This window comes from Odontesthes bonariensis, chromosome 22 (assembly GCF_027942865.1).
Source record: "Odontesthes bonariensis isolate fOdoBon6 chromosome 22, fOdoBon6.hap1, whole genome shotgun sequence".
NCBI lineage: Eukaryota > Metazoa > Chordata > Actinopteri > Atheriniformes > Atherinopsidae > Odontesthes > Odontesthes bonariensis.
In genome coordinates this window covers 32,143,063-32,169,227 of record NC_134527.1, presented here as the reverse complement: position 1 = coordinate 32,169,227, position 26,165 = coordinate 32,143,063, and the positions used below count along the sequence as shown (strand labels likewise).

At 43.6% G+C, this 26,165-nt stretch overlaps 1 protein-coding gene across 1 annotated transcript; it reads left to right on the top strand.

The window, feature by feature from the left end:
• Positions 1–24,276, top strand: prrc1 (proline-rich coiled-coil 1). Its single transcript, XM_075455133.1, has 9 exons — positions 1–76; positions 2,036–2,168; positions 2,420–2,812; positions 15,495–15,640; positions 16,501–16,603; positions 16,693–16,856; positions 18,806–18,909; positions 22,442–22,544; positions 22,895–24,276. Exons 2-9 carry the CDS (start codon positions 2,075–2,077, stop codon positions 23,102–23,104), a joined length of 1,317 nt encoding a protein of 438 aa, XP_075311248.1. The 5' UTR covers positions 1–76; positions 2,036–2,074; the 3' UTR covers positions 23,105–24,276.
• The last annotated feature ends 1,889 nt before the right edge of the window (positions 24,277–26,165 follow it).

The window sequence follows — 26,165 nt, the reverse complement described above, 5'->3', positions numbered from 1 at the left end:
GTGGCAACATGTGACGTCATCATAAGTGGTCGGCGGTTCATTCTTCATGGGTGAACAGAGCAAGTTGAGCTAGCAGGTGAGAGCGAAGCTGCTTGTTGTGTGTTATTAAGCCGTTCTTTACTCTTACTGTCCGCGGAGGGGGACAAACGGCACGTTCCCTCATTCTGTCACGCTCAGTTTGATTTGAAAGTCACTCGTGCATTAGCTTCGATGTAAACTGCAGCTCCCAGCAACACTTTGAAAGTGCTTCGCTTACAAACAAAACAATGGCCATAAGAAGATGTATCCAAAGAAAGTCTAAATCAGAAATAAGTTCATTTTTGTTTTACACGAAAGCGACCGTGTAGGGACACGGCCGGGTGGTGGTGTGAGTTAACCTGTGAGTCTGCAGAGACCAGGAATCATTTAGGTTAGGGAAGATGTCTGTTAACTGACAACTATTCTGTGGTAACTGACAACTGTTTTGTGTTAACTGACAGCTATTTGTCTGTTAACTGGCAACTATTTGTCTGCATATGATGGAGGGAAGTCGGAAGTGGAGCTGCGTTAGTAGACGGGACCACCGGGCCTCCGCGGACACCTGTTCCCTCCAGTTGTGTTTTCAGGACAAAGATGTAATAACGTCGTTGAGGCCAGCTGTTGGAACAAGTTATCAGAATTTGGTCAAGTGTCGGAGCATTTACTGTGCTAAAGGTTTTCCCTTATTATCAGTTTGCACTGCTGGCCTCAAGGTTACCTGCATCTCTAAGAAGTGAAGTGAGCAGTGTTTGCTGAGCCGTCAGGGTTTCAGCTTTCATCTGGATGGAACAGTGGGAAACTTTCTCTGTCAAGTAACCAGCTTAGGAAATGGAATGATGCGATTTATTCATGTGCCTGAGCACATTTCTGACTGTAACTAATGTTCCTGCTGTGGCAACCGTCTATGCATGAGATGGTGAGAAATGATCAACTGTTTTAAATAGCTAACAGTCATCGTTCTGAGAAGAAAGAGCTAGTACAAAGAGGTAGTGTCTTTTAATGCGATTCAATTCTGTATATTCATGTAGGGCCAAATTACAACAAATATCATCTTAAGACACTTCAAAGGTACAGTCCAATTCAAGCCAAGTACAGTCCAATTCAAGCCAAGTACAGTCCAATTCATTGCGGTACAATAATAAGCCAATCAAATCCAATGAATTAAATTCCAACCAGATTTTATGCCAATGCTTTCGTGTCTGTTACAAAATGCATGAGCTGATGTTATGAACCACTCAGTGGATCTTCAATATCAATATAAATATTATTATTGGTTCTTTTAGACTTTCTAAGCTTTAGACACAGTAAATGCATGACAAGCAGACAGATGATATAACCTGTCAGTATTTCAGTAGCCTGCCTTGGGAGGCAAAGAGTCATTGTGGTGCACTGCATCTACCACCCGTGAGACTACCATTCCCTTCCTGTCAGGGGGCTCCTATCTGCTGCATCTGGCTCACACTGTGAACACAACAGACTATTGTCTCCTTGTCCAGTGAAACTCTCCATCTGTGAGAAACATTTAGTCTTGGTCGTTGACATGTCCCCGGTACTTGTGCTGCGTTATCAGATAGATTTTAAGATTTAAAGTCCTCAAAAGGATAGAATATCATGGAATCAGAAGAAACCTGCTCACCTCTTCTTGTTTGAAATAATCACTAAATGTTAATAGTGAAACAGATTTTAATACTATGTTATTGTAAATGTTCTGTTGTAAATACTGCATGCAATGAATTAATATTCACATCATGTGACATGAACACACTGCTAGCTAAAACTGAGCTGGAGGCTGAATTTCTGCACGAGGTGATAGCTTTTATTATCACCTGATTTTTATATGGAGTGTATATCGTCCAGGCCTAATCCTCTTCATGGTTTTATTTGGATCAGGGAATCTCAAGTGCTTCCTGGCGTTCCTTCTCTGAAGGCTCCCATACTTGCTTTGTTTAGAGGAAGGAAGTGAGCAGAGGTGCTGCCCGCTGATCCCAGTCTGTTTCTTCATAATGTTCTCTTGCAGCCATATTCCCGGCCAGAGTTTAACTATAGCGCTGAGAAGATGATGGAAGAAAGTGGGATTGAGACGACCCCCCCGGCCAGCCCTACACCTCTGTCAGTAGCTGCTGCGGTCCGGTGCCCCCCGGTCACCATGGGTAAGACTTGATCTTTGAAGTGTCTCTGTGTGAGAAGCTCAGGTACACTGCTTTGTATTTCACCTACTCCACTCACACAGTCATTTCTTACAATGTGTTATGTTATAAAGACAAACTGTGGTTTCATAAACCATGTCAAACTTAAACTGACTTCAGAAATGAACAAGGAGACATCCTAATGATGAAGCCTGGGGAAATGAAGTGTACACTGAGTGAGCGCTATCTGAGATGTGACTTGTTTTTTGTTTCAGGTCTGTCTAGTCCTCTGTCTCTCCCAGGCAGCAGCTCCATCTCCATGGGTTCATCAACAGGCTCTACCGCTTTCCCCTCTGTTCTTCCTCCTCCTGTCCTCAGCACCCCAGGGGTCACACCCTCGACCTTTCCCTCCCAGTTGCCCCCTGTTTCTACACTTGTCTCACCTTTCACCAGCAGCTCTCCCTTCCCTCCCTCCACCTCCCCCTCCTTGCCGCTCATGGCCTCTAGCATTAGCCCACCTCCAGCACCTGGCATGCCAGCCCCTCCCACAGGCCCAGCTGTATCCAGCTTCTCTATGAGTGCTGGATATGACATAACTCGGGGTCACGCCGGTCGAACACCACAGACACCACTGATGCCTACATTTTCCAGCCCTTCTGCCATGCCAGGTCAGAGCCTCACTTCACCTGTAACCCAGCGTTTACACATCAGCATGTGCTTCCACAGCTGATTGTTTTGGGGTAGTACTTTATTAATCAATAAGTCACATTTACTTCTCAAAGTGGTTATCCAAAATGGCTTCTCTCAGTGATTCAGTGCACTGTAAACATAGTTTCTGTCAGTTCACAGGGTATGTAGTATGTCCAACCTTCATGTGGGCTCCATAATACAATCCAAAATGACCATTTACCTGAATACTATCCAAACTTTAGTTCCTGGGATGCAAAAATGTTCCATTTTGTAGCTGATGTTTATTTCTTCTTTAATCAAACTCAACAAAAAATCATATTTATTTTCCTCTGAAGACTGTTATTAAAGGTAGGGTAGGAGATCCTGGATTTTGAGTCCAGCGAAGCTGCATTTTGAAAATACACAGGTCAAAAGTCCCAACCCTTTTCTTCACTTTGCCCCCGAAGCCACGCCTCTAGAGTACATGAACGTGCACGAGCACGAAGGTGCACGAGCGCTGTTCTGACAGCAAGCATCGATCGTTGCCGTATTTAGTATTTAGTATATGCTAACTATACGTTTAATAATGCTAGGTGCTAGCCAAGCTGGCTCTAGTTTAGCTTCCTGCCAAGCTTCTGAACGTGTAATTCGTTCACGGAGCAAGGTACGCGCACAGGGGGAAGGAGGGGGAGGGAGGAGCAGGTTGCAGTTCGATAGACGGCATCAGAATCCAATTATCGTTAACGGTCCGTTCAGTATGATTGGATACTGTTTTTCCTAGATTGTATGTTCTAGAGGCCACTAAAACTTTTCATATTTGTGTCAAAACTTTTTTTTTTTTTTTTTAAACTTTATTTTGCAGCTTTTCAATAACAGACATACAGCTTACAAACACAGACCACCTCCCTCCCCTCCCCAAGGCTCTTAAACAAAGACAAAAAACAAAAAACAAAAAAACGAAAAACAAACAAACAGAAAAGTACAGGAACAATGCAAAAATAATCAGACAGGAACCTCTCATCATATGTTGAGTGAGCTGACGTTTCCAGCGTGACCATATGTTTATAACCATGTAATACAGCTGGTGTTAAGGTACATCATTGGAAAGGGAACCCTTCTACAAATTCTATAAGGGGACTCCAGGTCACTGTGAAATTCTTGCCGGCCTTATATAACTTACATCTCAGTTTTTCTAAAGGTAGAAAAGATAGTACATCTCTTAGCCACTGCAGAAATGACGGAGGTGAATTCGATTTCCAGTTAAAAAGTATAAGTCTGCGTGCAAGCAGGGAAGCAAATGCCAAGGCGTTAGCTTGTAATTTTGAAATTTTGCAGCCTAGAGGTGGTACCCCAAAGATGGCTATGTGGTACTCAGGCGTTATAGTCTGACCACAGATTTTGGAAAATACATCAAATATCTGTCTCCAATAGTCGTTGAGAGAGGTGCATGCCCAGAACATGTGTCCTATTGAGGCGGGTTCATGGTTGCACCTTGGGCAACCAGGATCTGTGGCGGGAAAAAGTTTCGATAGTTTATCTCTTGAGTAGTGCAGACGATGGAGTACTTTAAATTGTATTAAACCCTGACGTATGCACAATGAAGAGGAATGTATACGTTTTAAACTATGTTGCCACATTTCTTCAGAAATTTCAACCCCCAAATCCCTTTCCCATGCCCTTTTAGTTTTATCCCAGGATATCGGTTTCAAGTCTCCCAACATATTATAAATCACAGATACACGTTTCTTTCCATAAGGATCCAGTCCTAGTATTGCATCCAAATGATTCTTAGGCGGTGGGAAAGGAAACGACGGAAACCTCTTACTGGTAAAACTTCGTAGCTGAAGAAATCTAAAATAATGCGATCTGGGTATATTGTGGTCATTTTCAAGTGTCTCAAATGGGATAAACACATCATCAGGGTACAAATCACCAAAGAATATCAACCCATTTCTATGCCAATATTGAAATGCATTGTCAAACCCGGATGGGAGGAACAAGTGATTACTTGCTATCGGGAAATATCTGCTATATTGCTTTAAATCAAAATGCCTCCTGAACTGCAACCAAATCCGGAGTGAGGCTTTGACAACTGGGTTTGTGAGCTGTGTATTGCAACTGTATGGTAACCCTGTTGTGAGTATTGGTATAGGGCTGGGTAGTAGTTCCATGTGAACCCAGTCTGGACCCTGCTTATTTTCATATGTGTGAATCCAATGAGTTAGTTTCGCTATGTTAGCAGCCCAGTAATACCAGAGAAAATTGGGTAGTCCCAACCCACCCGCATCTTTAGGCACCTCCAGGTACATTTTTTTCATCCTGGGATTGGAGTTGTTCCATATAAATGTAGAAATTAGTCTATCTAACTCCTTGAATCTTGACATAGGGATGAATATAGGGATCATCTGGAACACATAGAGAAATTTAGGTAGGATTGTCATTTTAACTATATTTATGCGACCTGCTAGTGAAATTGGTAAAGTTGACCATTTCACAAGATCTTGTTTTGTTTGTTCTAATAACGAGTTAAAGTTATATTTCTCCAGATCTTCTATCTTTCGGGTAACTTTAATTCCTAGATATGTGAACATATTACATTCTGTTTTAAACGGAAATTCTGAATAATCTCTGTCTGCACTATCAATTGGAAAAAGCAGGCTTTTTGAATAGTTCAGTTTATAGCCTGACAGATGCCTGAAGTTCTCTAGAATCGACAATAGTTTTGGTATCGATACCGTCGGGTTGGATATATATAGAAGCAGGTCATCCGCGTATAGCGCCACCTTATGGACTTTGCCACCACGGGAGATACCGGTAATACCCTCTTCTGTTCTAAGGGCTATAGCAAGGGGTTCAACCGCCAGATCGAATAGATATGGGGAGAGGCCACAGCCCTGTCTGCAAGACCTGTGAAGGGGGAAATAGTCAGAGATATTATTATTAGTCCGTACAGCTGCAGTTGGTGCATCATATATTATCCTAATCCACATTAAAAATGATGGTCCAAAGCCAAATTTTTCTAAGACAGCAAACAGGTACTGCCACTCAACGCGATCAAACGCTTTTTCGGCATCCAAGGAGATCACTGCTTCTACGGGTTCTTCAGACGCCGAGTGCGGGGTGTACAAGATGTTGAGTAATCTACGCATATTATAAAACGACTGTCTACTTGGGATGAAACCCGTTTGATCTGGATCGATGATTGTTCGAATTACACTGTCTATACGGGTGGTTAATATTTTTGTAAGGATTTTATAGTCGCAATTCAGCAGGCTTATTGGGCGGTATGAGCTGCATAACAGAGGGTCTTTGTCTTTTTTGAGCAGCACTGAAATTATGGCCTGGGTCATGGTTTGTGGTAATTTCTGTTGTTTAAAAACGTCCCGGTACACCTGGCTAAGTATCGGCGCTAGCTTGTCAGCAAATTCCTTATATATCTCAATTGAGAACCCATCAGGTCCCCCCGCCTTTCCGCTCTGCATTGATTTAATTGCCTGTAATATCTCATTCGCAGTGATCTCTCTATCTATCTGTAAACTGTCCTCCGGGGTAATCGTTGGAATGGTCAGCCCCTCTAAAAATTTAATAATATTCGACGGGTCGTCTGGTGGTTCTGACCCATAAAGATTCATATAGAATTGCTTGAATTGGTCATTTATTTTATCAGGGTTAGTGGTTTTCTCCCCCAGCTCAGTGCGAATTTCGGGAATAGTGTTAGCAGCTGCGGACCGTCTAATTTGGTGGGCTAAAAGCTTTCCAGCCTTCTCCCCGTGTTCGTAAAATTTCTGTTTTGATTTAAAGAATAATTGTTCAGTTTGTTTAATAGAAAGGTTATCAAACTCGGTTTTTAACAATAATTTTTCTCTGTAGAGCTCAGGCGTTGGGGCATCAGCATATTTACGATCTACCTCTGCTATACTGTGAGACAGGTCGCTCAAGCGTTGTTTACGTTTCTTTCTCTCATAAGCTGTATAGGATATTATCTGGCCCCTGAGATAGGCCTTAAGAGCCTCCCATACCGTTGTTAATGGCATATCTGGTGTGCAATTGAATTCTAAAAAAGTATCAATTTGTTGAAAGATGAATTTTTTGAAATGATCTTTAGATAGCAACAGAGGATCAAACCGCCATGTACGGCGTGGTCTGACGCACTCTGGAAAACATATATCCAGCTGTACCGGGCCATGGTCAGAAATAACAATGCTGTTATACTGGCAATCCCTGACCATAGGGAGAGTCCTGTTATCTACAAGGAAAAAGTCGATCCTGGAAAAAGAGTGGTGAACTGGAGAGAAAAAGGAGTATTGCCTAACAGTCGGGTTATCTCTCCGCCAGGGATCAAAAAGTGCATATGTGTCCATAAATGACTGAATAACTGCACCAGAGTTTGAAATCTTACTATTAGGTCTGGGATTTGATCTGTCCAGTTTTGGGTGCAGAACGCAGTTAAAATCGCCCCCCAATATCAGCTGGTTGTTGTTGGGGTCTGGTAATGTTGCTATAAGATTAGTAAAAAAAACAGGATCATCCCAATTGGGTCCATATACATTAGCTAATGTTACTTGGGTACCATACAAATTGCCAGTCACTATGACATATCTACCCCTGGAGTCACACATAGTCTGTGATGGAATGAAAGGGATGCCTTTTCTAATCAGGATTGCTGTGCCACGTGCTCTGTCATCATTTTTTGAACAGAATAGTTGCCCTATCCAAGGTTTCTTTAACTTCGTACCTTCACTTGAACGCAAATGAGTCTCCTGTAAAAACACAATATCACTTCCTAATGTTTTTATATGTGCAAACACTCTACTTCGTTTCACTGGGTTATGGATTCCCTTAATATTCCAGCTCAAAAAGCGAATATGGCCTGACTTCCGTGTATTAGACATTGTACTTCTAGAATGAATGAGAAAAATGAGAAAACAAAAAAAAGTCCCTGTCTGACTACAAATCTAAAACTAAAACTGAGCCTTAAATCCCTATGCTGATCTACTGAACCTGTCGAGATCGCACACCCCTCTTCTAGCTTTGTGCTGCTGATAACCATCTAACCTATCCTTCTAACAGGCCCCGACCAGGGCGAACATGACATAGATTGGATTAAACATTGAATGAAAATTGTTTACATATAACCAACATCAGAAAACAAACCAGGATACCTCTACATGACCCACCCCTCTTTAAATTGTTTTCCAGGTACTTCATACTGACAAACACCTCTCTATTATATGTCCCTTAAAATAGAAAATGAAATAAAAAAAAAAAATAAAATAAAAATTCAGAGTGTTATGGATACCCATTCACACATGTTTGAAAAGAAAAGGAAAAGCCACTCCATAAAGCAAACGTAAATTTGCAAATGTTCATAGTGGGTAGGAGTAGCAAAACTACCTGAGGATATCAAGTTTTTATCAAGTATCCATGAAATAAAGTCTCAGTGTTACCTGGGAGCCCGGTTGCTGTAGGCTCAATAAGAGAGAGAGAGGGAGAGGGAGGAAATCCCGGTGTTCGGACTTTTCACATTTGGACCCACCAGATCCTTCCCGACGTCTAGTCATCATTGTCCTGTGTGGTGAATCAGTTTGCAATGTCCCTTGGCCTCAAGTTGTTTTTGATATACTCCATCGCTGCCGCTGGATCCTCAAACCGTCTCTCCTCACCAGACGTGTCGGTAATACGGAGGATCGCGGGGAACCGGACACCGAACCGAACATCCCGGCAGCTCCGGAGCAGACGTTTAGCTTCGGCAAAAGCCGCTCTTTTCTTCGCCACTGTCACCGTGTAGTCCGGAAACATGCTCACTCTCTTGTCGCGTAAGGTCAGCGGTGCCGCGCGGGCTGCTGCACGGAAGACCTCATCCCGTTCCCGTAGGTAATGAAATCTGACCACGATGACTCTGGGAGGGCCCCCCTCGTTAGCACGTCGGGCACCGCGATATGCTGCATCCAGGGTTGGGGTGAAATTGAGGCCCAACAGCTCCTGCAGTAGTTTAGCGATACCCGCGGTGGGCTGCTGTCCTCCACGCGATTCAAAACCTTCCTCTATCCCAACCAGACGTGCACAGAACCGGCGCTGCCCCCCGTCAATTTCCTCTACTCTCTGACGAAGTGATGTGACCTCCGCCTTTAGCTTGTTTACTTCGTTTTCAGTGGTAGCCGTCTTATCCGCGTATGTGTTCAGGCCAGACTCCAACTCTCCCAGGCGAGTCTCCTGACTCGCCACTTCTTCGTGAAGTGCGTCTATCTTAGTGTTCAAGTCAGCTGTACTTGAGTCTATCCGGGCCAGAATCCTGCCTTCACTGTTTGCAATGGCGGTCATGAGAGCAGATAAGCTTGGAGTCTCTGGGCTCTCCTCGTCTGACGGTTCCTCGTTTGTGGACGCGGTTGCAGCCGTGTCCGAGGCTTTAGCAGAGGCCTCGTTCTTGTTACCTTTTTGTCTGGGCATTTTGTCATTCGGCCGTGTATCACAACAGATGGAGCCGTCAGTACGGTACATTGGTATTACTCAGTTGACGGGGATGAACATGGACCGTCTGAAGTTGGTTTATAACCATCATTTTTCCAAAAAAAAGTTCGCCATGACGGGAGCTCTGCACAAGCACAACCTCACATATCGCCGCTCGCTAGCGCCCCCCTCCTGTGTCAGAACTTTTAATTAATTGGTTGCAATGGGGGTGTGAAGAGTATTTCAAGCAATATATAAAAAAATGCTCCAGAAAAAGAACCCCTACCCCGCCTTTAACAGTATTGAATAGAATATGTTCTAGGGCTGGGCGATATGGACCAAAAGTCATATCTCGATATATTTAGGTTGAATATCGATATACGATATATATCCCGATTTTTTTTTTCCGCAAAGTGAGAGCTGTGAAATGCTCAGTCAAAGTCAAAGCCAAATAGGAGTAGTTTTATTGAAAACTCACTATAAAATGTAAACATAAACACTGTATAACAAAGCTCCGTAAGGTGCACATTTAAATAAAAAAATGATCTTAAATAAAATTAGCCTATAAAATAAAATAGGTAAATCTTTTTCTGAGGGCAGCATTTATATATAAAGAGATAACAAAATAAAGTGTTCAGTTTAAGAAAAACGTTTTTAAACATCAGCTTGATTACCTGTTTCTTTTTGTTAACTTAATAGCTTCTCTGAACAGTCTCAACCAGTTGCCAAGCCGTTTTCATCTCCCAGTCTTGCATGAAGTGAACTGTCACGCTCATATTAGGTTCGCACAGGTTCTGCTTGACCACATATCGCTGGTCAACGCAAAATGGGTGACGTTAGCGAGCCGGCCCGCAACGTTCTGTCTGACTTCACTATACATTTGTGGCAGTGCTTCTCGTGCAAAATAGTTGCGACTGGGAAGCTCGTATCTCGGGCCCAGCTTTTTAATTAGCTCTTTGAACCCGACCTGTTCCACTGTTGCAACAGGGACCATGTCTTTGGCAATGTGAAAGGACACTTGTTGCTTTTCTTCTCATACGGCACACAGAGGGAAAATGAAGCTTGCAGTGAGCTTTGTTTTGGGGCTGGAGCTTTGTCAGGTTGGGGACGGCTTGTGCCTGTGGCTGCTGCAGCGCGCAGTTTCACACCTCTTCATATTGCACTTTGTGCTACGTTTTTAAGTGATAAAAAAAGATTCGTAGTGCTTCCACTACTGGCTGCAATGTGCTTATGGCACTCCCTACATATAGCTTGGTTTTGTTGCTCGTCTGACAATTTGCATCCGAACCATCTCCAAATGATTGAGCCACTGCTTTTTCTTTTACCAACCAAGGGGCTCTCCTCCGTGTGCTCTGCAGGTGTTGTTGCCTTCTCCATGTTTGTTTAAGAGTGCCGGAGTGTTCCTCCCCCTCCCCCCTCTGTGCATGAAAGAGGAGGGGCGGAGCCGGAGCGAGGGAAGCAGTGCAGAGAACTCCGATCAACGGCTTGCCTGAAGCAAGTATTACAGCGCAAATTTGAACAATATCGATATATGCGATATGGTCTAATTCCATATCTTATTTAAAAATCTATCGATATATCTTAAATATCGATATATCGCCCAGCCCTAATATGTTCAATAGAAAATATAATTCTGTGTTCATAATGGTGTTGATTATTAAAGCAACAACTTCAGATCAGGAGTCAGAGATATCAACATAAAACTAGAGAGAAAGGGAGACATTTTAAAACAAAGTTAGACAAGGTTTAAAACATGCAATAGTGGCATAAAAACTTAATGATTCCAGATAATAAAGAATTACAGTAGTCCAATCCTGAAGTAACAAATGCATGGACTAGTTTTTCTGCATCACTCTGAGACAAGATGTTCCTGATTTTAACAATATTACGAAGGTGAAAGAAGGCAGTCCTAGAAACCTGTTTTATATGCGAGTCAAATGATAAGTTCTGGTCAAAAATAACTCCAAGGTTCCTCACTGTAGAACTAGAAGCCAAGGAAATACCATCCAGAGTAACTATATAGCTAGACAATTTCTCCCTGAAGCGCTCAGGTCCAAAGAAAACTACTTCAGTTTTGTCTGAATTTAGAAGCAGACAGTTCTGAGTCATCCAGGTCTTTATGTCTTTAAAGGGATAATCCGGAGTAAAATGCGCTTTAGATCAATTTACGGGATGTTGGGAGTACATACGTTGAGTTGACATCAAAATCATGTCATTCGGATGTGTTTTGAGAATTTCGATTTGACCGTTTTTAGCCAAAAGTCGTTAGCCTGGAAGTGAATGGGGCAAATCATGTCACTCACCGCTACAAAACGCTATTTTTATACCTCTTCTACAGCTCCAAACAACATAACACTTACGTGGTAGTGAGTAGAGGGTCCCTAAAGCCAAACCGAAGTGTTGCGAGACCACGGTCTTTAGCGGCAGCTGCAGCAGACACATTTCCGGAAAGGTACTGGGTTGATTAAATTCATTCTGGACTCTATATCCGACCACATGAAGACCTCGCAACACTTCGGTTTGGCTTTAGGGACCCTCTACTCACTACCACGTAAGTGTTATGTTGTTTGGAGCTGTAGAAGAGGTATAAAAATAGCGTTTTGTAGCGGTGACATGATTTGCCCCATTCATTTCCAGGCTAACGACTTTTGGCTAAAAACGGTCAAATCGAAATTCTCAAAACACATCCGAATGACATGATTTTGATGTCAACTCAACGTATGTACTCCCAACATCCCGTAAATTGATCTAAAGCGCATTTTACTCCGGATTATCCCTTTAAAGGGGAACTCCGGGGCATTTGAAGCGCGTTTCCATTGCTAGAGGTTGTCAAATACTGATAGTAGGACACAGAGAGGTGCAAATCTGCGCTCCCTGTGCGGCGATCGCGCTGTTCGGACACCCTGTCATGCGAGGCTAATACGTGGTGGCTAAGGGGCAACTGCTAACCCTTCCACGTAAAACAACAACTTGCACACTGCAGAAACGTCACACCACTTTATAAACCATCCGACAATAAAGTCACAAGCCTTACCATCAAAACCATATGCATGGTTCTCACATTACTGGCATGGGGACGTTACAAAACAACTTTATAAACAGCATGTGACTCACCGGTTGTCGGTATGCGCGCGCATGTGAAAGCCCAAAAGAGTCAATAGACGATAATCCCATATACAAAACAATTATCTTCTCTAGAAAAACTGTGTTCAAGTATTTAAAACATTACAACAATACATGCCCAGTAATATTGTTGTAATGTTTTAAATACTTGAACACAGTTTCAGCAGTGCAGTTTCTGTGCTATGATGCACTCTGAATCCTGACTGAAACTCTTCAAACAGATTATTTCTATGGAAATGATCACAAAGCTGAACTATTAGCCCTTTTTCCATCAACGACATGATTCGCTTTAATTTGATGCGCATCAAGAAGTTAGTGCGATACATGTGATGGAAAAACGGTTAAATCGCTAGAACGCCTGTTTTGTCGCATTAAATCAATTCGCTCGAAATAGGTGGTTCAGGGCTAAGTTGTATCGCTACAGAAGTGATGGAAAAGGTTAATGCGATTCAGACTAGCCACGCATGCGCAGATGGTATTGGTAAAGCGCGAGGATTCGAAGGTTGTTGTTGAGCCGCTCAGCCGCCCCATTTCACCTATCCTGTCGGTATCAAAACAGCAGCAACAACTAGTAACAACAATGTCCGATGATAAAAGAAACAACTGGTCGAGAGCAGAGACTGCTTTTTTTAAACACAATTCGGGAGGTCCTGAAGCAGCATAATTAATTCTGCTGCGGATCCTGCGGATGAAGGATCCTCCTTCTTAAAGGATAAGATCGGTTTTTTGACATTGGGCCCTTGATTTCACATTATAACATGATGTTCTACTCACCCCTGCTTGTTGTTGAACATTTGGAGCTGTTCCGAAGATATTCGCGAGGCGTCTGGCTGCTCTCTTGAGATATTCGGCCATGAAACGGTTTCCTATGGGCAAGTTTATACAGGCACAAACTATGCTGTTTATAATTTATTAATTACTCTACACTAGCACTGATAACGTGGAGGTGCGTCGCTTACTTAAAAAAATCCGGGTTGTTGTAATTTTGATTTTTTTGTCGTAAAGTGGGTGTTACTGACGTCATCGTCGTGCTACTGCCACAGACAGCCCACAGACCTGCTGCCTATTTATTCATTCGGCTAAAATTCAAAATTAGTAACCCGGATTTTTTTAAGTAAGCGACGCACCTCCACGTTATCAGTGCTTGTGTAGAGTAATTAATAAATTATAAACAGCATAGTTTGTGCCTGTATAAGCTTGCCCATAGGAAACCGTTTCATGGCCGAATATCTCAAGAGAGCAGCCAGACGCCTCGCGAATATCTTCGGAACAGCTCCAAATGACCAACAACAAGCAGGGGTGAGTAGAACATCATGTTATAATGTGAAATCAAGGGCCCAATGTCAAAAAACCGGTCTTATCCTTTAAATTTCTGACGGCTATTATAAGCTGACACAGCAGCACTAGCAGCATGTTTAGTCCTATCCTACGGTCCATAACTCTAAATAAGTAACTAGCCTAATAAATAAAACGAAAGCCGGTGGTGAAAAGGTACGCAGCCTTGAAAGTTATAGCAACTGTTATAACAGGAGGCTGACAATAACAGCGCGAGCAATTAAATTCCCGCTACCGAGCATTCTAATTCGCTACAATTCGCCACTTTTGTAATGGAAAATCATCTGGTCGAGTCAGAATAATGCGCATCAGCACGTTCCGGTGATGTCATTTTATTTCGCTAGAATCGTTCTGTTTGATGGAAAACCAACCGAACGCATCTTATTTCGCAACAAAGTAATGCGATATAACTTTTAATTCGCTACAGAATCTGATGGAAAAAGGGCTTATTTTTGCAACTATTCTTTGACTAAACTTTACCATTTTATGAAGAGGTTGAATGTAGATATATCAGTAAGGTAACGTACACAGTTGAATCAAACTACAGTTTTGGCTCTTGTATCAGAATACATGCAGCAGCAGAATCAAGTTATTATCTTAAAAAGTCCGTCTGAGGCTGTGGACTGTGAGAGAAAACATTCAAGATATCCTGCTGCCTCTAACCTCCTCTGTGGGAGATCAAGGTAAATGGAAGTTCAGCTGAATTCACTGCACAGACGCTGTCTTTGAGCTACTTTAATGGGGATTCTGTCAGATGAAGCTGCGGTTATGAAATCAGGGTTTTATTAGAGCAGAGCGACAGTCTGGAAATGCTTTAAGTGAGCTGACACGTAGTCTTAATGGGCTGACTTTCAGTCTCAGTTTCTGACAAGAGACAAAAATATGTGAATGAGAGCCGCTTTATGGGGAATTCGTCTGTGTTGATATATACTTTACTGTTTTTATAAAAACTTGCAGAAAGCTGGAACTCTGGGGCATATAAAGAGCACCTTGGCCCGTTTGAGTCGAGTTGAGCATTTATGTGCATTTTATCCCCAGCAGCGTTATCTAGATGTTTGTACAAAGTCAAGATTCTCAAAACGGTATTATTTCCATTAAACTAGCACTTGTTTTGTGGTTTTAGTCTGGTTTTGGTGTTTAGTTGTTGTTTTTTTTAGTCATGTGGATAGGGTTTATAATTGGAAAAAACATCATTAATCAGGAGGAGCCTTTGTTAATAAGTGTTAAATTTTAATTACAGGGGGGGAAAGCCTGCGTTGGTGGTCCGATCAGATGTTATGTGAAAGCATAATTCAGTAGTTTGATTATGATGAGCTTGAGAACACATGATGAGGGTTCAGATGCAGCAGCTGTTGAAGTCAGATCAGTTATTTGTAGAGAGAGAGCAGAGACAGAGTGTGGATCGTTGTTTGTTATGCAGTGATGAGCTATATCAAGTCTGTTAGCTCGTCAAGTAATTGTCTCAGCTGTACGTGATCTCCTCTGTAGAAGTGGTAACCAGACACAATCCCTGGCATTTTAGGACCTGGAGCTTGTGGCTCACTGGTATACTTGTGGAAAATGAAAGAAATGCCAAAGATGGACATATTATGTGCCTCTTTTCAAAGAAAGCTCAGAGCTAATTAGATCTTTAGCTTGGTTAAAGTCAGGGTCCAGAGGTGAGACAACAGAGAAAAGAGCCTCTCTGAATGCAACACTGATGTGAGACCCTGCTTTTTTCAGTGTGAATGCTCCCTCTCCTTTTACTTTGGTAAAAAGTAAGTGTATTTTTTCCAGGAATGGTGTCTAACACCATGGTTCAGCAGCCGGTCATGATGGGAGGAATAGATGCTGGATCTCCAATCACTTTCCCAGAGGAGCAGGAGGACCCTCGAGTGTCTGGAGATGCCAACACTGGGGGAGGCATCTGGGGCTTTTTCAAGGTAATAGCATGAGGTTCATTCAACTTTAAGGTTTATTTAAAAAAAAAAGTGACAAAAGTAACAATACATTTATATTTTCTAGCCTTTTTCACAGATTAGGCACCACTTTGCCTTTTTGGTCATTCACACATGGCAAACAGAGGTGGCTCAGCGCCACATCGGGGTGTGTTTATGAGCCAGCATGGCAGAATTAGCTGAGTGATGACAGATTGTTGGTTGGAGCGGTGTGTTCTTTGGGATGCTTTTGAGGGATTTGTCCTGGTAGACACAAAGCTCAGTTTATATTGATTGCATGCACAAGAGAGCTTTTATCAATAATATATATATTTTTTAAAAATCCCTGATCATCAACATTCATCTGAACAAAGGGGGGCGGGGTCAGTTGTTACCTGACTGAGGGCTCCGTCCACAGTTCTCCCCCCAGCCCGGTGAAGGTGTTAGGCCGATTTCAGACCAGAGCGTGGCGTGGCGGCAGCGTAACGACGTCAGTCTTACGCCGGTTATCAGGCGGTGTGTTCAACTTGGCTTTTCACACCGGACAGTCCGCGGCCGCGGTAGTTCTGCTCCAGCCCTGTCTGCATTCCCCATTCATTTCAACGGGACACCGCCGGCCGCCGCCGGCCGCTGCCGTCCAAATTCCGCTCGAGTTCTATTTTCCAAAAGCAGCGCGGGACGGAGGCGTCTCCGCGCCGCTACCGCCCGACTACCACCGCGTCGGTGTGCAAGGACAGATCTGTTTCCATGTATTTTCACCTCCGCCGGTGAAAATCGCTTCCGTTCCGCCACGCTTTGCCGCCCTGGTCTGAAATGGCCCTTAGGATGTGAATCACTGAGGTGTGTGTGTGTTTGTGTGTCCTCAGGGAGTCGCAGGTAACACTGTGGTGAAGACCGTCCTGGATAAAACCAAACACTCAGTGGAGTCCATGATCACTACACTGGACCCCGGCATGGCTCCATACATCAGTAAGTGAGCCTACTCCCTGCTCACCACGCCATCACCCCCTAAATGCAAAAAGGGGGCTCAACTTGCAGACATTCTGACTTGTGTGCAGGGTCTGGTGGAGACATTGATATTGTGGTAGCCTCAGATAAGGAGATGAATGTGGAGGCAGTCAGAGATGCCTTCCAGGAGGTTTTTGGGATGGCTATGGTCACTGGAGAGCCGGGTCAGTCCAACATCGCCCCCCAGCCGCTGGGCTATGCAGCAGGTGTCAAGGTCTGTATTATATATTTTCTTTACCAAATAACCCAAAGGGATGAAGTGCAGTGGCACAGCGTTCCAGAATAATCTGTCGTCAGCTTGTTTTTCAACCAAATGTTTTTCTCCAAAGTCCTGTGTAGCGTGGAGAGGGACCTTCTAATGAACTGCAGATAAGAAAGATAAATGTTTCAACCCAGTGTAGAGGAATCCGCTGGATGATGACACCATTGTTGGTTAGAGCGGTGGGATGCTGATTTGCACACACACACGTGCGCGCACGCACACACGCACACACACACTCTCGCACGCACGCACACACGCACGCACACACACACTCACACACGCACACACACACTCTCGCACACACGCACACACGTACACACACACACACGTACACACACGTACACACGCACACACACGTGCACACACGTGCACACACACTCACACGCACACACACACACACACACACGTGCACACACACACGTACACACACGCACACATACACACGTGCACACACACTCGCACGCACGCACACACACACACACACGCACACACGTGCAAACACACTCACGCACGCGGGCACACACACACACACACACACACACACACACACACGTACACACACACTCTCACACAGGCCATCACAAAGCTGCATGTATATGCTAGCTGGATGGGTCTTTGCTGTGAGCATGGCAGCACCGGGGCGCCGGCTGTTGTGATGTCAGTGTTGGCTGCACCACAGCGAACATGAACTAAGCATAAGCATAGTGCCAATTATGGGGGGTTTGACCCCCCCCCCCCCCCCCTAATTACAACTTCATCTCCCCTTAAAAGAGGTACAAATAACAGATACGGGGGGGTTTTGAAACATTTATCTTTCTTATCCGTAATCATAAATATTACAATACACAGTATATTCCATATTCATGGCAGGAAGATGCTTGTAGTAAAATGTCAGACACCCCTGAAGCGGACTGTACCATTTCATTGTCTGTCTGTCTGTCACTGGCTCACGTCCAAGTCGGCACTGCACGAAAAAAAATTTGTGCCAGAGTGCTGTGTTGCAAGTAGCTGTAGATGAATGTAAGAAGCTATCTAACTGGTTTATTCCACTTAAGTTTCTCACTTTCAGAGCTATATTGTGTCAAGTGACCCCTTCAACAACCCCTTTGATTAAAATAGTTTAATCTATTTGGGATGTTGAACAATTAACATCCATATGTACTGAAAGCTGATTAATTTGAGTAGTTGTATTCGTTCAAATGTTCTTTATTGAACTCAGTTTAGATTTGATTTCTGTTTAATTATACAGTGACCAATTATACAGGGGGGTTATCCAAAGTGACTTACAGGTAGGCAGGTAGGGGGTCTTGCATAAGGACCCCTACTGGAGGTAGTATCAAATCATGCAGGGGATTTGAACCCAGGTCACTTACTTACCACTACACTATCCAGTCCTATTTACAGAGTCCAGAGGAAAGGACACATCAGGCACTATTTTGGTGCCAAAAAGAGTAAGAGAGAGTAAGCTGAATCTTAGGAGCTAATCATGCTGCCTGTTCTGTGCTTTTTATGAATAATAAGCATGAATAGCTTTACATGTGCTGTGTAGTTTGGGTCTTTGTTGGTGACTGCTGACTGCAGAAGTTGTGTGTGTGGTACATTATGTGGCCAATGAGCTGTAAACGGTGTAAAATGTGCTCCATCATCATCTGCAGACAGCAGACATTTAGTTGAACAAGCCAGATACTGTAAGGATTGGAAGACTTCTGTTTCCTGAAGCACGTGCATGGGCTGCTCTAGGTTCGCCCCCCCAACTGTATAATTCTCACACTGCAGCATAAGGAGGTGTGAGTGTAATTCCACAGCTTGGGTATCTGAAAATCTGGGGACCTTTTGTAGTGATCAAACTTTTCTGTTTAATGTGTGTGTGTGTGTGTGTGTGTGTGTGTGTGCGCGCACAGGGAGCTCAGGAGCGCATTGACAGTCTGCGTCGAGCCGGTGTGATCCATGAGAAGCAACCAGTGGTGTCTTTGGAGAACTTCCTCGCTGAGCTTTTTCCTGACAAGTAAGAAAGAAAGTTCAGAGTGACACACACACAGAATAGCCGCATTCGGACTGTAGGAAGCTTTGGCAGTTCCTAAAACCTTTTAATCCACGGGCCCGTTTTCTCCCGAACATACAGGAACTCGGGACCATCGCCCTCAGTTCCTATAACCATTTCAGCTCCTTCCCCTCAGCTGGCTCTGTTCTGGGTTCTATAGGAACAAATCTGACGGAGGTGTTTGGTGGTTGGTAGCTCCGCCCCTTGGTGGTCGGTAGCTCCGCCCCTTGTCATGTTGTCAGGCTGAAATGTTTCCTCATACGACACGGACACAACCTTGGCGTGTTTAATAAGTTAAACCTCCACGTGGTCTCCTTTGTCTGTGGCGCTCTACTCTCCTTCCTTCATGAAACCAAGGCCCAATCCCAATTCTATTTTCTACCCCTTCGCCTACGCCTCGCCCCTACCCCTCGCCCCTTCAAACGTAGGGGTAGGCGAAGGGCTAAGAATGTCACCCCTTCGAATTGGGACAGCACTTCACACTCACGAACGTAATAAGTCCGCGCCGTCAGTTGTTACGTAACCAAAAGCGACAGCTTTAGCCAGAAGTAAACAAACATGACCGGTGCTGTGGTGTTCGCGCTGTCCTGGGCTATTCGGATATTTTTAGAAATATCTGCGTCGAATCGACGGAGTGCCATCAGGCGAAGGCGTCTTCGACATCTGGGAGCATTGCTGGATCTTGTTACGGTATGTAGAATGATAAATTAATTTAAATAACGTGTGTGAGTGAGCAGCTGGTAGCTTCCAGAGCCGGCGTGTGAATATGATAGTGTGTGTGTGTGTGTGTGTTTGAAAGTGTTTCTAACTGTACATTTGTGATATCGTGTAATATAGAAACAATTTGCTTGTCTCGTTGGATTTGCTGATTTATTGATTGGGGTAGTATCCTAACCTGGCTAACCTAGCTGAAAGCATAAGCTAACGTTTAGCCTTTGTTACTCGCCTCGTTCCGTTTGGAATAAACATGCAGCTCATGCATTTTTGAAGCGGTTTTCTTTGTACCAGGTTCAGATTTGATGACTTAAATAAATGCACTGCATTGTGTGTGCTATCAATGTGTTGGTTTGGGAGGATGAAAGCCTGATCTTTCCATGTTTTTCTTTCCAGCAGACGGGTCGTCCTACAAATTATTGCCCATTGGACCACAACATGTACCCCAATTTTTTTGTTATCCCTTGTATAATAAATCTCTTCATACCAATATCCGTTCCAGTCGTTAATATGATGTTGATGTGATAATCATGCTCACAAACCTTTTGTCCTTAATTTCTTTTATTAGGCTCACATTACAGACTGGTAAGGCAGCTTATTTTCAGAAATAACAGCTTAAAGTGTCTGCTGTAAAGTGTGTGGTGCAAATATGGACAATAAACAGTATGAATATAAACAGTATGAATACAAACGGGCAACAGTGCAATCATCAAGAACGAGATGACTGGAGCAGGAACAGCGAAGGTGCATGGCACATCGGAGGTGCTGCATGGGCTCAGTGATGTTCTGGGGGAACAAGACATGACATTATAGCATGTACTTTCATCCATTGTAAAAAAATTTAAAAAAGGTGTTTCAGAATGCGGTAGTGGTGGCTGTGTGTACAATAGGTGCATGGCGCATCAACTCACCATAAAGTTGGTCTATCATGCGCTCAAACCGAGCTAAAAAGCGCTCCGTTTTCTCCTCGTGGCGCTTCTGCTCCTTCAGGCTCTCCTGTATCAGGTAATCCATTATGGGATTGGACTTCCTACTTCTTTTTTTGGATGGGGATGACTTTAGAAACAGATCTTCGTTTTCGGCGCTAAACCTGATCAGGCTCTTTGTGCTTGAGTCCCTGTGAATCAGTCACATATATGAATACTTGTGATAATAGGTAGCGAAATGACGCTCATGTCACTCAAAAGGAACTTATCTATGGTTAACCAACTACATTGCTTGTAAATACTCATGTTACAATTTAAAAAAAACAACTCTTTCGCAGCACCTTCACATGCATTGACCGATTACTCCATGTAAAATAGCGTCTTTTCCCATGTGCGTTTATATCAGAAAATAACTACACATTGCCACCATGTTAAACTCACACAATACACCAGTTATCACAACCTAAAACGATTAAAACAGTTAAATTATGGCAAAAAGATAGAATAACTTACATTTGTGTGGTGCTCTTGCTTCTGCCATTTTTAAAAAGACTCACGATCTCCCGGTAGTCGCGTTGTACTCTGGGAAATATATCATACCCCTTCAAACGGAGTCTGCCTGGCCGAAGCCCTACGTTTGAAGGGCTACAACGGAGGGGTAGGTTTAAGGGGAAGGGCTTTGGAAGAGTATTGGGACAACACTACCCCTTCACGTGAACGCGCAAAACGGAGGGGAAGGGGTAAGGGGTAGGGCCAAGGGGTGAATTGGGATTGGGCCCAAGAAATATGGCCTGCGCTCCATCCTGCGTCTCCTGACTTTCTCTGTGAGCTCTTCCAGCCTCCATGTTAGACGCCTGATGTGATCGTCCATGATTAATATCACCATCATGCAGACCATGAACACGGTGGCCTCCCCGCTCTCCATGTTAGCTTCTTGGTGGTGTTTTTTCTTCTCTCCTTACTTTTACCGGGTTTTGTTTTGTTGTTGAATGTGGCGCTAAAGTAAAGGCTCTAGCATGGTTGCTGCGTCTGCTCACGCGAGCGGTGTTGATGACGTCACGAGTTCGTGCCCGCCATATATAGTGGCGCAAGTCGATGCGCCAGTATTTGCAATCTTCTCCGTCACAGAGGTGGCGCTGCTACGTGAAGGTTACCTCTACTCTACAACCACGAAAGTCGAGAATAAAAAAATGCCGCTGTCAAGAGCAGGAATACTGTCATCAATGATACTGCTGCAATATTCGGATCATTTTAATTTTTTAATTCAGTTAATAGAGGTGAAGGTCTGAAGCCCCCGGCATCACCACTTGGAGTCTCTGCCCTCTTCGACTGGTGCACGACAACGCGCTGCGCCGTCTTTTCAAGGGAAGCGCCAGGCCTGATACGTCATTTTGACGTCACGGTGCGACACCGCCGTGACAGACGCGGCAACCATGCTAACGCCTTAACACGTCGCTGTCAGAGACGGCTGCGCCGCATCAGTCTCTATCGGGTCCGACTCATGTGGGAATGCAAACTGAAACAGTTCCGCTGGGGAAGGGCAGTTATCAGAACGAAATTCGAGGAGGACCGTTCTTAGAACGGCTCTGTCCGAAAGCGGCTAATGTGAGCTGTTTCCCTGTTAGTTCAGACTGACACACACACACAGAATGTTATCCCAGTTTCACAGGATCTAATATGGATGCTATGACTTCCGCTTTCACCCACTATCAAAGACGAGCACATGGACCCTGTCCAGTTTATCTTGAGCCTTTTCAGCTTTGCTGTTGGCACTGAAGCACAGACTTGCTTGCCATCATTTTGATGTATTAACTTATGAAAGCTGTGACTTTTCCAAATGCTCTTGCTGTCTTCAGGTGGTTTGACATTGGCTGTTTAATCTTGGAGGACCCAGGTCACAGCATTCACATCGAGGTCTTCACTCAGGCGACTCCTCTGGCACTAGCTCACATCCAGCAGGTACAGATGAAAACCAGACCCCCGACATTCACCTTCCAATGGGATGTCATTAGGTTCCAGACTAAATGAGCATTTTACAAGAATAGGACTTTTATTTTCAAGGGAAAGTACAATTCACCCTCAAGTTCCTATTATTTAAAAACTGTCACTACAAGAGTTTGATCATAACTGACACATCTACACTGACATTTGGTCTCCAGTGAGTAATTAACTGATATGCATTTCAGTTTAGTAAGCAAACTGAAAATATGTTAAACTCTTGGTCAGTTTATTTTCTGAAGCCCCTCAGCATCAACTGGCATGGGCCTCAGCCGTAGAACGACTCTGTTCCTGTTTGTGACCCCCTGCAGGCTCAGTCCCTGACCCCTCCGGACTACAGTCTGCGCTGGTCTGGCCTGGTTGTTACAGTGGGGGAGGTTCTGGAGCGCAGCTTGCCCAACATCAACAGAACAGACTGGCACCAGGCCGTGACAGGAATGACCCAACACCAGATGATCCAGAGCGCTGCCAAAGCTCTCGCTGGAATGTACAAGCAGCAGCTGCCTCCCAGGACTGTATGAGGCGGAATGGTTCACTTTTCTGTCACATGTTGGGAACAAGTGATAAACCAGCTGGTGGAACAGTCATGTTCTTTGTATCTCTCCATCTACCCTGTCTGGCCTTTCGGGGCAAAAAAAAAATGCACGTTTCTTCCAATATTTTACCTTCATATGACATTCCAGTGTGTTTTATTGGAAGACTATTGCAAATCATATCAATACTGTGTAGCCATCTCATGTTTTAAAGAAGTCCTGAACAATAAGGGACCACGTCTTCATCCTTCTTACTCATCACTTATATTGGTATTAATAAGTCATTGTGATACTTTTTAGTTTTCTTTATCAATTCAGATGCAACTGTTGATACTGTGTCCCAGCTGTGCTCCATATTCCAGTTGTCAGCGCTTACAAAAAGCTGAGATATGGAGAAACAACATGGATGTAATTGGCCTGAACGTAATGTGGGCCTTACTTGGGTTACCTGCAGCTTCAGCACCTGTAGATGCTGCTTTGTGCACTACAAACTTCAATTCAGTGTTGACAATTGGTGTAAAAAAACCTAGTGAAATTCTTGTATTCTCAGGAAATGACACCAGTATCCTGATATTGACTGCCAAATTTTTGGGTTCCAGGTTAATTGTCTTTCCAGACTTTATCAGCTGTGGCTTGTCCACTTTTTTCTTTCTTTCTGTGAATAAAACCTCTTTGGTAATATCCCTTTGCCATGCTGGTTAGCAAAGGGCCTCCAAGCCTAAAATGAGCGGCTGAGTCCATTAACACACAAATCCAGCTTCTCTCTATGCATTACAGCTGTGTTCATATGCATCTGCTGGATAGAAGTCATTTGCTGTGTGGTAATTCATATAAAGACGGCATGTTTTGACCTGGGTTGTATGACGGATGGTAGTGCAGGACCCACATGAAGACTGTCTGCTTTGATGTGTTTTCTGTCTTAATGGGGTCTTGTCCGTGGTCGTCTTTTAGTCTGCATGTGTCTCTTCCAGTGCTTGCTTTCAGTCATTTTTTTCATGCATACAGTCCCATCAGAATGAACATATGGTCTATAACTGGGACACAGTTGTAGAGTCAAGAAATGTTTGACATAATGACTTAATCTTGAGATTTAACACTTTCTTCCTGGCTAATGGGTTTAAAGAGTATTTTATTTGAATAAATGTGCCTTTTTAAACAAATAGCTGTTATATCATCGATCAGTGCTCTGCCCCTTCTCTCCACATACAGATGCCCCCCCCACACAGGCATGGGGCAGCTGTAGCCACATCTGCCAATCAGAGGGTTGGGGGTTCAACTCCTGCTTTCCTATAGGTCAAAGTGTCCTTAGTTAAGACACTGAACCCAAAGTTACTGATGCATCCATCGGTGTGTGAATGTGCGTGACAAAGGAAAGAGTTGGAGGATGTGCAGTAAAAGTGAATGTGGGTTGTAGTAAAAACACTGAGTGGACTAGAAGAGCACCAGATAAGTACAGTCCATTTACCTTTGGAACGAGGCGTTTAACGTGAGGGTTGCAGATCCTGTGGATGTTGATGAACAGAAAAGCTTATTCTCATGGTCTTCAGAGGATTATTTATGATAACAAAAACATGATACATGGATGATAGTACAGGTGGCCCTCGATCCTCATGCAGTGTCCACTCAAGTCCTGACCAACTTCTGACTTGTTTGATATGAATCAAGGGATTTTATTTCATCCCATGGTTCCCACTGGTCACAGAGGGGTTGTCTTGTTTAATAGGATGTTCTGCAAGTATATGGGCTACTGCACTGTTTTAAATGTGGATGGGGCTTTGAAACTCCATGTAAAACTTGTTGGGGGACTAGTTGTTATTTAAACAATATCTCATCTCTTCATCTTCAGTGTAAGTTTGGGACTTGATGAATGAAGTATTGTGGTATTCAATTGAAAGGAAAGGACTTCTCTGCTTCATTTTCAGTAAACTATCTGCATTAGCAGAGGAAATGGCAGTAGGCTGCAAACCGACATGAACACAGTCATCACAGAGGCTACACAGCTCTTCAACATGCAGTGCCAACCCAGAGAATTCAACCTGCCTCAGCAGCTGCTGATCTAATCCAACACCAGTATGTGATAGTGAGAAACCGAAACTGTCAAGGCACGACATTTAGCCTCAGTTCAAGTCATCATAACTGGCAGCAGATTTTATATTCCACTATGAGATGCTTATCAACTTGATGCATGAAGCGGTTACAATGACAAGAATCAAAAGTTTGAATCACTCAGCTGATAAGAACGTTCATTAGTTCAGTCCAGTTATTTGAGCTTTCCAATAAATCTGATTTATACTAATCGTGTTACATAATATAATTCAGTGTTGGTGGTTTGCATCAGAATCAACAGAATTATCCCAGAGATTAGCGAATTTCTGAATAACGTCCGAAAACACTGGGCTGTGTGCCTGCGCATATACGGAGGTGATGAAGCAGGACACCACCCAGCGCCGTCAGGAAGCAGCTCTAACACTGGTAGGCTGCGGAGCCAGCAGCCTGGGATGGCGCCGTGACAACCCAGTCTCACAGCAAAACGTGTAATAGCTACGTTGGTCAACAAAGGAAAACCTAGTATTGTCACAATTTGGCCCCCAAAATTGTGACAATACTACGTTTTATTTGGCCTTTTCATTTATAGTGCCTTGCAACCAGGTCACGTGACTACCAAGTTTCCCTCCGCGGAAAAAAGAAAATGGCCGACTGTCGGCCTATTTTTTGTGAAAAACATAAAATTTTAAGAAAGCATCTGCATTTGTATGCATTTCGATGGCATTTCTAGCGAGAACTATGCATGATATTTTCATAATCTGCGTTCATGGAATGTAGACGAACTTTAATTTTATTAGTTTCGCCGAAGATTTTAGTATCACCTTGAAAAAACGTAGGAATAAAAAGTTTTGTACCGTTGTTAAGGTGGTTGCTATGGACGCTGCTATCTCTACGTCACCGACCTGCGCCAACATTCCTTGTTCTTTGTTTAAAAATATATATATATAATTTTCTTTTTTTTTTTATATAGCCACACAATATCTGCGTGGTGCATGCGCCAGTG